This window comes from Microtus ochrogaster, chromosome 2 (genome assembly GCF_000317375.1).
Source record: "Microtus ochrogaster isolate Prairie Vole_2 chromosome 2, MicOch1.0, whole genome shotgun sequence".
NCBI classification, from domain to species: domain Eukaryota; kingdom Metazoa; phylum Chordata; class Mammalia; order Rodentia; family Cricetidae; genus Microtus; species Microtus ochrogaster.
Window position 1 is genome coordinate 14,611,203 of NC_022010.1, and position 13,767 is coordinate 14,624,969.

At 50.0% G+C, this 13,767-nt stretch overlaps 1 protein-coding gene across 1 annotated transcript in view; it reads right to left on the reverse strand.

The window, feature by feature from the left end:
- Nucleotides 1-5,900, reverse strand: part of Orai1 (ORAI calcium release-activated calcium modulator 1) — a 14,983-nt gene extending 9,083 nt beyond the window's left edge. The window contains exon 1 of the mRNA XM_005344430.2: nt 5,398-5,900. Coding sequence (XP_005344487.1) covers nt 5,398-5,703 — 306 coding nt within the window. The 5' untranslated portion in view covers nt 5,704-5,900. The remainder of the gene's footprint in view (nt 1-5,397) is intronic.
- Nucleotides 5,901-13,767: the final 7,867 nt, after the last annotated feature.

The following is a 13,767-nucleotide window of genomic DNA, read 5'->3' on the forward strand; positions in this document are numbered from 1 at the left end:
AAAAAAAAAAAAAAAAAAAAAGATCCTGTCTCAAAATGAACAAATAAAAATCAGTAAGGCTGGCACTAACAAGCTTTAGCAGATTGGAGACCAAAGTTCAGACCGAAGGTTGATCAACTAGGGTCCTCAGATTGTGGTTTTACATGTTTTATAGGCCCACACCCCTCTATTGACCACACCCCTTAATTTACATAACATCTAAGGCCAATAACAGAGTGCGACAGTTACCTGGAAAACCACACTGCCCTGACAAAAAAGCTGGCTGACCCCAGGGTTGGACAAACACTCCGTCACACACAAGAGTCCTCCCTTGGGGGAGGGTCACTGATCAGAGCCAAGTTTAAGGGCACATGAATGACAATGCCATAAGAACCTATCACTTTGTAGGACAGCTTTCTCAGCAGGTGTTGTGACAAATGCTTTTAGTCCCGGCACTCAGGAGGCAAAGGCAGGAGGATCCCTGAGTTTGAGGCCAGCCTGGTCTATAGGGTGAGTTCCAGGATAGTCAGGGCTACACAGAGAAATCCCTTCTTCTGACCCAGGCATGGCCGTATATGCCTGTCCTCCTAGCACTCAGGACACTGAAGCAGGAAGAGCAGGGGTTCCCTGTCAGATCGAGCTCCAGAGAGACACAATTTCAAAGAAATAAAAATCACAACGATCCTTTTTAAAAAAAACAAACACATCAACACTGTCCGGCTGTGGTGCTGTCTGAATCCGTCCTCTTTAGCAGCATACTTAAAGACCCTGAGATGTTTCATCAGAGAAATTGGCTGAGTTCCACTTTAACTTCATCTTTCATTTTCTTCTGAGTATCCCCCATCTCTACCCAGCGCGCATCAACAGGGCACTGCCTTGGGAAACCTACTTCAGAAGAGTTTTTTCCTTACCAATCAGGGACTGGGGGGGGGGGCTCACTGTTCCCAGCTGAGAGTTCCAGAAACATGCCGCAGGCACTTGTGAAGTCTCACAAAAGGCTTCTCAGTAAGTAGGGCAGACATGAACCTCCTCTTGGGACATTCAGAAGCATTCCATTTACACGCAGCCCAGCATACAAATCCTGCATGCAGAATTGGGCATCTGGCAGGCTCCAAAGGCCTGGGTATCAACCAGCTAAGGGAGTACTGGCAAGAGGGGGAAGAGGAGAAAAGGCTCCAAATTAGACACACCAGAACTTGAGCCCTACTTGGTGGCGATCTGAGCTGCGAGGAGCCCCATGAGGTTTAAACAAGAATGAAAGAAGGGGGTCTGGGCTTGTTCCAGACACAATGGGACCTGCATGATGGCCACTTTCGCCAGCGCTATCACATTAGCCATGCCACTCCTGGGTCTGTAACCTTTGATAGCTCCCTATGGCCCACACCGGAGCTCAAACTTCCCAAACAGCCAAACAAGGGCCTCTACCATAAAGTTTTAAGCCTAGAACTCACTATGTAGACCAGGCTGGACTCGAACTCACAGAGACCCATCTGCTTTTGTCTCCTGAGTACTGGGCTTAAAGATGTGCACCACCATGCCTGGCTACCATAGTGAATTGGTGTGTGGCCCAATGCCAGTCATACCAGACCCCCTATCTTGCCCTGATCTCTGTAACTGCTCTCGCCAGTTCACCTCACCTCCCCCCGCCCCACACACCTTGGAAACTCAGTTAAACAAGTTTCCTAGATACCAAGGCAGATATCTAGGCAAATACCAATCCACCAAATCCTCACACCAACAAGGTTGCTGTTATTATTACTTCATTTTACAGGTGAGACATCAAGATCCAAGGAGGTTAAGTGACTTCCACTTCCCCCAGATCGTACAGTCTGAAGAGGCTGGGCTGAGATGGACATCCCAGCTGGATAGATGCAGTCCCTGTTCCTACTCCTCTATCCTAGAGCTTCTGGGTTCTATGCCCTGACCATTCTGATGCTTGTTTTTTTTTTTGTTTGTTTGTTTTTGTTTTTCGAGACAGGGTTTCTCTGTGGCTTTGGAGCCTGTCCTGGAACTAGCTCTGTAGACCAGGCTGGTCTCGAACTCAGAGATCCACCTGCCTCTGCCTCCTGAGTGCTGGGATTAAAGGCATGCGCCACCACCGCCCAGCTGATGCTTGTTTTCTCTCGGTGCCGTTCAGAAGGCTACAGCCACTTTCCCAACCACGTGACTTCACCGAGGCAAGTCATTCACGGGGACAACCATGCTTGGAAAAAGATGCCATGGTGGCGCTTCTAGAACTTTCTGTACCTGGCTGGCCTAGGGCAAGAGCCTCATCAGCTCCAGCACTAACGATCATCTCCAGGCTCCCTGAGCTCTGAGGACGTCATAAACACTCAATAACGTCTCATGGCTTGAGGGTCTCCTTCCAACTCATTTTCCCAGAAATCTCAGCCAACTTCTGAACCTGCTCTGGAACCTGGAACAAAAGGGGGTTGGCGGGCAGAACTTGAGGAGGAAGATAATCCAAAAATAATTGATCCCAGGTCATGGAAAGCATTTTGTTTACTGCACCAGTGACCTTCCCAATTATTGTCCGCTTAGGCTAACGTTACAGCCTGCCCTCCTCAGTGGACCGGATTGCCATGCATGAGCACACAGTCCTTACCGAGTCCTGTCCAGGCTGTCGAGTGGTAACCTTAGGTACGGAGAGCTGGAAGGCAGGCTCCGAAGGACACTGCAAGATGCATATCTACCCCATGTTCAGGTTTATTCTGTATCTTGTGGAGTCTCACCAGCAGACTATACAAGAGCAGGGTACATCATCAGACCCTGAAACTGCCCCTCTCCCTGCCGTGGACCCTTGTAGCGAATCTTCATTCACGTCTAGAGACTAGGGTCTGCCCACCTCACATGTGAGAAGACTAAGCTCCAGACCCTTAGCCTCGTCAAGTTACAGGTACCTGGCTGCTCTTCCTATGTGAAGTAAGGGTTGGCTCGATCTCCCCTAGGTGTTTTGGGAGACTCTCCCTCACTTTATGGAGGAAGAGGTGAATCTGGCATTCTAGGCACCCTGGCTGACCCTAGAGAGCAAAGGTCATGTAAGCTCCTCACTCTTCCAGGTTTGTAGGAAGGAAGCCCTCTGGGGACAGGAAGTTAGTTGTGCTGACTCACAAGCCGAGGGAGAGTAATCCAGGAAACTTGTCACTCTGTTACCATGGCATTGGGGAGGCAGGCACCCCTTCCTCTCTTGAGGTTCACTCAGTGGGCAGTGGGGGCAGGGCACAATTAGAGCTCAGACCATGTCTCCAGGGCTCTCAGAAGTCCAGCTTCACAGCAAGAACTTAGCTACCCTCTCAAATCTGCTGCCCAGCATGGAGGCTGTCCTGGGATTCAACCGCCCCCAGTCTGCAGAGTGTAGGAGAAGCCTGCGTGGAATAGACGAGCCTACTCCACCCTGGCTGAGAAAACCAAATTCCCAGACAGTGTGGAGATGCCCACGCCCACTCAGGTTATGAGCTCCCAGCCTTCTGAAATCCTCCGCAGTCTTTAGTGGAGGCCTGGCCCCTTGCAGAGTCAAGAATGAGGACAGAGTGTCACCTGAAGAAGGAAGGTGTCACCTGAAGGAAGAGGACACAGTGGTGGCTCACCTCCACAGACTGTAAAACTTTCTCTTTAGCGTCCACAGAAACCTTTTGGCTTAGTTTTTCATTCCCCAGGCCTGGTGCTACCTGCCTTTGGTGACAGGTGGTACAAGTGCCTAAGCAAGAACTAGCTGCCTGCCTGCTGACCTCAGTCAAGTCCTGTTTACCAGACTAGCTCAGCACTCAGGAGGCAGAGGCAGGTGGATCTCTGAGCCTGCCTACAGAGCGAGTTCCAGGACAGCCAGGACTACAAAGAGAAACTCTGTCTGGAAAAGAAGAAACATTTTATCATTTTGCCTGAACCACAAACTACAGGGCTACTCCTTTATTTTCTCCAGGACAAAGTCTTAATAAGTAGCCCTGGTTTAAAGTCACTAAGCGGAATAGGCTGGCCTTGAACTTGCGGGCAATCCTCCTGCCTCTTCCTCCTGTAATTATAGGTCTCACCCAACTCTCCCTCTTTTCGCCACTAAAGGGCCCTTCAACTTCATTTTTAAAGGCAAGAAAATGACCCCCCCCCCCACCTTGAAGACACAGTTTCTCTGTGTGGTTCTAGCTGGTCTGGAACTCAAAGAGATCTGCCTGCCTCAGCCCCCCCACCACCCAGTGGCATCAGAGGAACTTTTTAATAAGTTTTTATTTACCATTTCAGAAATCAAGGTCGAGGGAAAGAAGGGAGCGATTGGCCTGAGAGTGACAAGCAGGTGGCATAGCTGGGAGGGGTATTTCCATCACTCCCTCTCCTGGCCTTTCAGCCTGGCCCAGTGCATTGAGAGCCTCTAAAGCAGTCAGGCTCACTGTTGCCCTGACCCAAGACAGGGAGAGACCCAGACACTTGCAACACTCCCTTCCCAAGAAAACACTAAGGGTGCCAGCCACTCCCTTCCTCAAGGCCAAGGTTTAGCTAATTCTCAGGAAGGGGTGGGGGTGGGAGTGCTGGTGAGGGGAGGGAGATAGACTTCGTGGAAGCAGGTTGACATCACCAAAAGATAATAATGAAATTGTTATGTGGGGCCCTGCCCCAGGCAAACTCCAAGTTGTCAGGCCTGAAGGTATTCCCAGAGTGAACTTCTCAAGCTTAACTGCAGCCTCCAGGGCACCTCCTGCTGCCGCTTCTTGTACCCTCTTCTAAGGACTTGAGAGGAAGAAAATAAGCCAACCTCCTAATCAACCTCCTAATCAAGCGAGAGCCCTTCAAGGGGAACATGTCCCACCCTCCTCCCCCACACCCCGTGACTCAGAGACAAGTTTCTGGAGAAGAAACTGAGGATGGGGAGTGGCTGTCAAACCTTAGGCTGAGGCTCTTGGAAAATGCGGGGGGTGGGGGGAGTGAGAGCTGAGAGCGTGTGGAGTACGGGGAGCGGAAAGCATTAGGAAATCCCCTCCAGTATTTGATAAAGAAGCCATGGTAATACCTTCTGGCCTTAGGTGTGTGGGAGGGCACCGCACATGGTAGCTCTTCCTCTCCATCCCTTGACACCTGTCCTCAGTGGGTCAGACCTTTTGCATTTTCCCTGTGCCCCTGAACACATACATGCAGAACAGACTTTTTAAACTATCAACTTCAGGAAAGGAACATTTTTTTGTGCCCCTAACCTCTTTGCCGCAACACGGTACCCGTCTGAAAACACCTGTGCCTGGGTATTTCGGGTCGTCCACTTCTCCCTCGCAACTCGGTACCTCTGGCTTCCCACCGGCGCTTACAACGGCTTATCCCAGCTCTTCCCCTCACCCCAGGCACACCCAACCCGCTTCCAACTGTGGGCCCCGTCGGGGCTGCGGGGGGGGAGCGGCCGAAGCAGGAAGAGGGGAGGAAGCCAGGGCGGCCCGAGCTCACCATGGCGAAGCCGGAGAGAAGAGCCGAGGTCCGGCTGGACGCTTTGAGCTTGGCGCGGCTTAAGTAGAGCTTGCGCCAGGACAGCGCCTGCATCGAGTGCTCGTTGAGGCTCATCACCTCGGAGTAACTCTGGCCGATCCAGTCCGGGTAGCTGACGGCGGGCGGTGGCGGCAGCGGTGGGGCCCCCGAGGGCTCTCCGTCCCCGCTGCGGCGGCGACTCCGGCGGCTGCCGCTGGTGCTGCTGCCGCCGCTCAAGGGAAGCTCGGAATTGCTGCTGCTCGGGGGCGGGGCAGGCTCCGGATGCATGGAGTAACTCTGCGAAGGCTCGGCTGGCGGCGGGCGCCTGCGAAGGCTGCGGCCCTGGGCCGCGCCGCACCTCCGCCTGCTCCCACTCGAGTTTCTCGCACGCGGCCGGACGGACCCGATCCAGAGGCCGAGGCCGTTGGCCACAGAAGCGCTCCGCAAGTTCCAAGCCGCAGCAACCTGAGCCTGCGCGCCGACCGGCGTCCGGTCCCAGGACGGCACCTCGGCGCGCTCCACGATTGGCCGACCCCCCGCGATTATTTGCATACGCCACACCCTCTCAGATGCCCCGCCCACAAAGAAGTGGGCGGTGTCCTGCGAGTTACGTGCCCCACGCCGCCTCCGACGGCTCCGCCCACAGCCCCTGGCGAGCCTTCCTGGAAGCGCCCCACGCTGACAGGCCTCGCTTCTCATCTCTGCAGCTGCTCCTGTGGCTTTGCTCCCGGAGCTTCTGAGTTGAGCCATTTGAGGTCACCTCTGAGCGCCTCCTGAGGCCTGTTTCCTCCTTGGAACAAGGTGGCAAAAGGTCTGTTGGAAAAAGACCAAGTGGCGGTCTAGAGTTTGGTCAGTGATTATTGAGTGCCTACTGGGTGCCAACACTGTTCCAGGCGCTCAGGGCAGGCATTAAATTTGTGATTAAGAGGGAGAAAATGTCGATCCCAGAGTGGTCATGTTGTCTGTAATCCCAGCACTGGGGAGGCTGAGGCAGGAGCATCACGAGCTTGAAGGAGCAGTGAGTGTCTGCTTCAGAACACAAGAACAAAATTCCATGCTCCCTGCAGCCAACATTCTACTAGAAGAGACGCACAAACACCAACGTGTAAATTATGGTTCAGAAGGCTGTAAATGTATAGGGAAAAATAAAAACGTTTTTTTAAAAAAGTGGATAGTAACACAGGGATAGTCCCGATTTGTTTTTGTTGTTGTTTGTTTGTTTGTTTTGTTTTGTTGAGAACTACATAGCCCGGCCTGGGACGTGTCCTATAGACCAGGCTGGATTCAAACTCACACAGATCCATCTGCCCAGGGCTCCGGAGTGCTTGCATCAAATTTGTGTACTAGCCAGACAGTGGTGACACATGCCTTTAATCCCAGCACTCAGGAGGCAGAGGCAGGTGGATCTCTGTGAGTTCAAGACCAACCTGGTCTACAGTGTGAGTTCCAGGGCAGCCAACGCTACACAGGAAAACCCTGTCTCAAAATAAATAAACAGATAAATAAATAGATAAGTAAATAATAGTGTAGTAGCATTCCCAGGTCTCTTCATGGGATTTTCTATTCTGTGGGGGCAGACTATAAACTCATTCACACCTCTGGGTCTCATCTGAACTGAGACTAGGGCCAGCAATGTAAAGAGTCAGGACCTAAGGAGAAAGGAAACTAAGTGCGGAGACCACGAGTCAGGGACTTCGGAATACGGGGGTTGAGGGCGGGGCTCAGGAGAGGTGAGGTACAGACTAAGGAACTCGACAATGTTAAATCCAAAGCCACTGCGTTAACAGTGGTTCCGCTGCTCTAACCCCAGAGTTCAGGATGTTTGTGTCTTGGCACACTCTCCACATTGAAGAAATATTTGTTGACTGAATACGTGTGGGAAAAAGAACAAGTGACACATTGAGACCCCAGTCAAGTCCTAAGCATGTGGCACTCCAGGTCTATGGTGTGATAGTTCTTGTAAAACCACTAGAGGGCAGCCCTCCACCCAACCACATGGTACAAAGGAGAATGCGTCCAACCAAGTTTCGGAGATTCCCCTAGGGACTCTGAGCCTGCAGTGGTATTTGCCTTTAATCTCAGCAAGACAAAGGCAGGGCAAGTGGATCTCTGTGAGTTCTAGGCCAGCTACTGCTACATGAAAAAGACCAGCTCAATAACAAAATCAAAATGACAAAATAAGATTGAGGACTTGGAATTTGAAATCTCACCCTGCTGAGTTTGTTTTGCAGGGGCTGGGTTTGAACTCACAGAGATCCACCTGCTTCTGCCTCCCAGGTGCTGGGATTAAAGGCGCACACCACCACCGCCCCTCTTATGCTTATCACTCTTGATTACCATCTGCATCTGGACTCAAATATCACTTCCAAAAAGACCTCTTTCTGCCTACACAGCCTCTCAACCGGACGTGTGTGGTCGCCCTGATATCTTTCCTTGCATATCTCTGATTGTGACAGCATCCGTGCTGGCTCTTTCTTTTTCTTTTTTCTTGTCAGTTTGAGACAAGCTAGAATCATCTGAGAAGAGCAGCTCTCAATTGAGAAAATGCACCCTTCAGGTTGGCCCGTAGGCAAGTCTGTAGGACATTCTCTTGATTGATAATTGACATGGGATGGCCCAGCTGTCCCTGCTAGGTGGGTATTTCCTGGTTTCTATAAGAAGGCAGGCTGAGCGCACCAGGAAGCAGTGTTCCTGTCTGGTCTCTGCTTCAGCTTCTGTCCTGACATAGAGTGACCTGGGAAGCGTAAGTCAAATTAACTCCTGGAGTTGCTTTGGATCTTGGCCTTTATCACAGCAACACTAAGACAGCATCTGAGATTATCTAGCCGATTTGTGTATTGATCTGACCCCCGCTAAAGCGTGAGCACCCTTAGAGTGTGTGTATAGAAACAGGTTGACTGAAGTAACAAATGCCCTTGGTCTAGAGAAAACCCTGCTGAGAGAGGGGCTGAGGTCTGGAGGGAGGAGTCTGGAAACCACAAAGAGCAATGGGTTCTGGCAGTGGTGGCTACAGAGGGGCCTTTACAGTGGAGATGGTTTCCTGGTTGCCACATGCTAACTCCCCTCCTCTCCTTATCACGCTAATTTTGAATTTGATTTTGAATCAGTCCATCTGTATAACAGAGAAAACAGCTCAGCGTGTAGTTCTGGGTTCAACTCTGGCACCAAAAAGCAAAGCAAAGAAAGAATCCAGCCGCTGCCCCTGCAGGATAGAAGGGCCCGTAGTAACCTTTGTCTCCCTTCCAGGATTAAGGAGGACCATGAGTGGCCACAAAGGCCACAAAGCCGTCAGGACCCATACTTCAACAGATGAAGAACTTCAGGAACCAGCGAGAAAGCACAGTGCTAAAAGACGTAAAAGTCGCCAACAGAGAACAGAGAGGATTGGAACCCAGAATCCTGATTCATCAGTTTCTCCAAGCCAGCTTGCTCCTCCCTCAAGTGACCGGCCAAAGGTACACTTTCACCCTCTGGTGTTGGTATCTCAAAAAAAGCGCTAAACACAACTTTTCTTTTCCAATCAACTTTGTGCCTGACAGTGTAGAGACCCTCCAGCAAGGAAAATGGCTCAATTTACTGGGACTAATGGCCATAGCCTGGGGCTGATCAAAGACTGCTGGGTGAGTAGCCTAGGTGGTAGTAACATCCTCATACTGCGGGAAAAACATTAACACCAGCACTCGGGAGGCAGAGGCAGGTGGATCTCTGAGTTCGAGGCCAGCCTGGTCTACACAGCTAGTTCCAGGACAGCCAGGGCCACACAGAGAAACCTTAGTTGGCTTGGTGGTTAAGAGCGCTAGTAGGAGTATCGCAGTTGGTTCTCCAGCACCCACACGGTGACTCTCAACTGGCATCAGGGGATCCAACACCCTCTTCTCACTACCACAGGCATTCCCTGTACATGGTGCACATCCTTGCAGGCAAAACACTCCATACACGTTAAAAATATATAAAGTCTTTAAAAAGAAGCCATTCTAGCTAAGCATTCAAGTGTTTTGAGTCTATTACATGCTTAAATTTGGTTGTGCTTCTGTCTGCTCGGTTACAATGTGACCTTGGGCAAATTCCTCTGGGAGCTTTGGTTTAAGCAAAACTGAGATGTTAGCTCAGCTTGGTGGTTTATAACTCTGATCCTGGACCTTCACAGGCTGAGGCAGGCATACCCTTGGTTACAGAGTGAGTTCTAGGCCACCCTGGGCTACAGAGTCCTAAAAATACACAGTTAGGCTGGAAAGATAGATCAGTGGTTAAAGGCACCCATTGTCCTTGCAGAGGACCTGGGTTCAATTCCCAGTATGCACATGATGGTTCACAATCATTTAATTCCAGTTCCAGGGCATCAGACACCTTTTTCTGACCTCCTTGGGCACTGGGCACACCTCTGATGCAAATACATACACACAAAAACACCCACACGTGAAATTAAAACACCCAGCATCTGCACATAGACGTGATGAGACACAGGGAAAGCCTGCTGTCATCTGCTGGAGTACATGCAGGACGCCAGGGCTGGGACAAAAAGCCCAAAATAGATCTTCCTCTAAAGCCTTGAGAAGGGTGTCCCTCCTGACACACTGGGGAGATTGGGTGACATCAGAGTTATATGGCTGTAGTTCTTGGCTGCCCTCTGACCTCCAGAACTGAGACAATAAATCCGTTAACTGGGTGTGGTGGGGCACCCCTGTAATCCCAGCACTTGAGAGGTTGTGGTAGGAGATAAGAGTCTGAGGCCAGCCTGGGCTATATAATTAGACCCTGTCTCGAGACAATAATAAATGAACAGATCTCTGAGCTCGTAGATTGTAATGTTTTCTTAATGTTAGCCTGAGAGATTAATCTCAGGACCCTGGAGTGGCCTAAGAGGAGACTTCAGCTGACCAGAGAGGTTGCATCCTTATTTATCATGGGGCTGGCTGCAAGTACATTCAGAAATAAGGAAAATGGCAGACCACTGAGTGAGGTAGGGACACCTGGATTTGGACTCTGGTTTCATCGGTGCATGGCTCTGCTACTCTGGGCAAACATCCCAACCTGTCTAGGCTCCATCTGTCAAGCGGGAATCACGATGGCACCAGGCAGCCAGGGTTGTTACGAGTGTTTTGTGACAGGACATTTGTCTGGCAGGCAGCACAATGCTCAATAAATGGTGGCTATTTTCCCTTTCACGGCTGTGCAGGGATCAAAGAATGAAGGCAGCTCCGCAGCACTGAATGGGTGAATCTGTATTTACCAAGGGCAGTTCATCCTGAGACTCCAAACAGGAAAAACATGTAGCAGAATAAAGGAACAGATATGGTACTCCCAGTTCGAGACCAGCCTGGTCTACAGAGCTAGTTCCAGGACAGGCTCGAAAGCCACAGAGAAACCCTGTCTCGAAAAAACAAAAACAAACAAACAAAAAAAAAAACCAAACAGATATGGTACTCCCTGAAGGAAGGGAAAGGAAGACACAGTTGCCACCCTCCCCTCTAGGCAGTCACCCATCCGCTCTTGTCCCTGCCTCCCATTGGTCTGGTCTGTGCAGAAAGCCTGCTGATTGAATGGCCAGAAGGATGGCTCCCAGTGATGCAGGACCAAAGCAGGATAAGAGGATGGGATGGACTTGAGGGTGCAGAGGTCCAGGCCTAGCAGTGGGCTGTGGAATTGCATTGCCCTCTGTTGCCTCAAATACCATGTGTAGAAAACAGGTATAAAGATAATATCCAGGGGCTGGAGAGATGGCTTAGTGGTTAAGAGCACTGATTGTTCTTCCAAAGGTCCTGAGTTCAATTCCCAGCAACCACATGGTGGCTCACAGCCATCTATAATAAGACCTGGTGCCCCTTCTGGAAAAGCGGGCACACATGGAAGGAATGCTGTACACATAATAAATAAATAAATCTTTAAAAAAAAAGATTATATCGACTGGGGGCTGGAGAGATGGCTCATAGGTTAAGAGCATTGGCTGCTCTTCCAAAGGTCCTGAGTTCAATTCCCAGCAACCACATGGTGGCTCACAACCATCTGTAATGAGGTCTGGCGCCCTCTTCTGGCCTGCAGGCATACGTGTAGGCAGAATATTGTATACATAATAAATAAATTAATTTTAAAAAAAGATAATATCGACTCAGGTAGTTGGGTGCACAAACAGAATCCATACCAGTTTCACCCAGTGCCTGGCACACAGTAGGCAGTGCTGACAGACAAAAGGAGTAAGGAAGTTCTCTGCTCCCATAGGATGAAAAGCGAAGACGACTGTGGAGCCTGAAGTAAACTCAAGGTACAAGTCTAGCATTAGTGTGGAGATATTTTTATCCAGACACCCGTCCATCTGTCCTGTGTCCATTCTAAGCTGGTGAGTCTATCTGTCTCCTTTTAGAAATCCTGAGTCAGGCCTGACCACACCGCGTTCAGGGAGCAGGGAGCTTGGTCTCACGGCTCCTCCAGAAAGATCTGAAATCTTCTTGATTTTTCAGTTGGTGTCTTTGCCTTCAGCTGCAGTTGCCAAATTCCCCTTGCCTCCTCCAGTCTGGAGCTGGGCCATCTCCAGGATCTTTCTTTGTATAATTAAAAAGAAAAATAGAACAGTTGATGTTGCCAAACACATATTTAAAGTGACACTCTGAGCCCAGGGAGTGAAGAGTCAAAACATTTTAAGGTTTAGTTTTATAGTCTCCGTACTCCGCAGTCTACTGACCTGGGATTTCTCTGGAGCCTGGCTGCCTTTAATCCTCTGCCCTGGTTCATAAAAACCCTTATTTCTCAGAACTATTCCAGGCTAATCACATAAAAATACCCTGCTTCCCAGGAACACCCATCACCTGAGGAGATACTCGAACCCCTTTCTTTTTGTTTTTTTGTTTTTTTTTTTTAATTTTCAAGACAGGGTTTCTCTGTAGCTTTTTTGGTTCCGGTCCTGGAACTAGCTCCCCTTTCTTTTTGGTGTCCTTCCCTCACCATCCAGTCCATCAGAAAACCCAGCCTAGCCGGGCGGTGGTGGCGCATGCCTTTAATCCCAGCACTCGGGAGGCAGAGGCAGGTGGATCTCTGTGAGTTCGAGACCAGCCTGGTCTACAGAGCGAGTTCCAGGACAGGCCCCAAAACCACAGAAAAACCCTGTCTCGAAAAACCAAAAAAAAAAAAAAAAGAAAAGAAAAAAGAAAAAAAAAAGAAAACCCAGCCAATTCTGGTCCTGAACATTTCCTTAAAGTCAGCTCTTTTCTCCAGCTTCCTCTTGTTCATTGTATCCAGAGTGCCATCACCAGTCACCCGGATGTCAGCTGTCCCTTGCCCAACTCTTCTGTGGCTATTTTTAAAACTCCTGGAGCCCATTCTGTCAGAGCAATCAGAAAAATCTTTCTAAAAGGTACAGCTTGCCAGGCAAAACAGCATACACACCCCCTTTTTTGTGCCTATGGGAGTTTGAGACAGGGTTTTTCTGTAGCTTTGGAGCCTGTCCTGAAACTCGCTCTGTAGACCAGGCTGGCCTCGAACTCAGAGATCTGCCCGTCTCTGCCTCCCAAGTGCTGGGATTAAAGGAATGTACCATCAGCACCCGGCCAACACACCCCTTTAATCCTAGCGCTTGGGGGACAGAAGCAGACAAATCTCCAAATTTGAGGCTAGCCTAGCCTACAAAGGGAGTTCAAGACAGCCAGGGCTACCCAGAGAAACCCTATCTCAGAGAGAGAGAAAGAGAGAGAGAGAGAGAGAGAGAGAGAGAGAGAGAGAGAGAGAGAGAGAGAGAGAAAGATAAGAAAAAAAATCCCTCTGTAAGCCTTTCCCATCTAACCCATCAAAGTTCTGTTCACAGGTTCCAGGGGTTGTGTATAGAGGGGGCCATTATTCAGCTCACTACAGTGGCTTTTCAGCTTCCCACTAGGGAAGCTTTATCTGATGGCATTCTATCTTCTCCCTTATGACTGGTATTCATGTCTTCATAAAAGAAGCCCCAGAGAACACTTGTCTCTTTTACTACAAGACATAGCAAGAATATGCCATCACTGAGCCAGGAAGCAGGCTGTCATCAGATACTGAATCTGATGGCTTTGTTTTGAGATAGTGCCACCTCAGGAAGCCCAGACTGGCTTCAGACTCGTAGGTAGTTGAGAATAACCTTCAATTTCTGATCTTGCCTCTGCTTGTGGTGCTTGGGAGACAGAGGCAGGTGAATCTCTGAGTTTGAGGTCAGTCTGGGTTACATAGTGAGTTCCAAGACATCCAGGGCTAGAGAGAAACCCTGTCTCAAAAAATAAAATAAATTTTTAAAAAGGTGCAGGTTCGCCGGGCGGTGGTGGCACACGCCTTTAATCCCAGCACTCGGGAGGCAGAGGCAGGCGGATCTCTGTGAGTTCGAGACCAGCCTGGTCTACA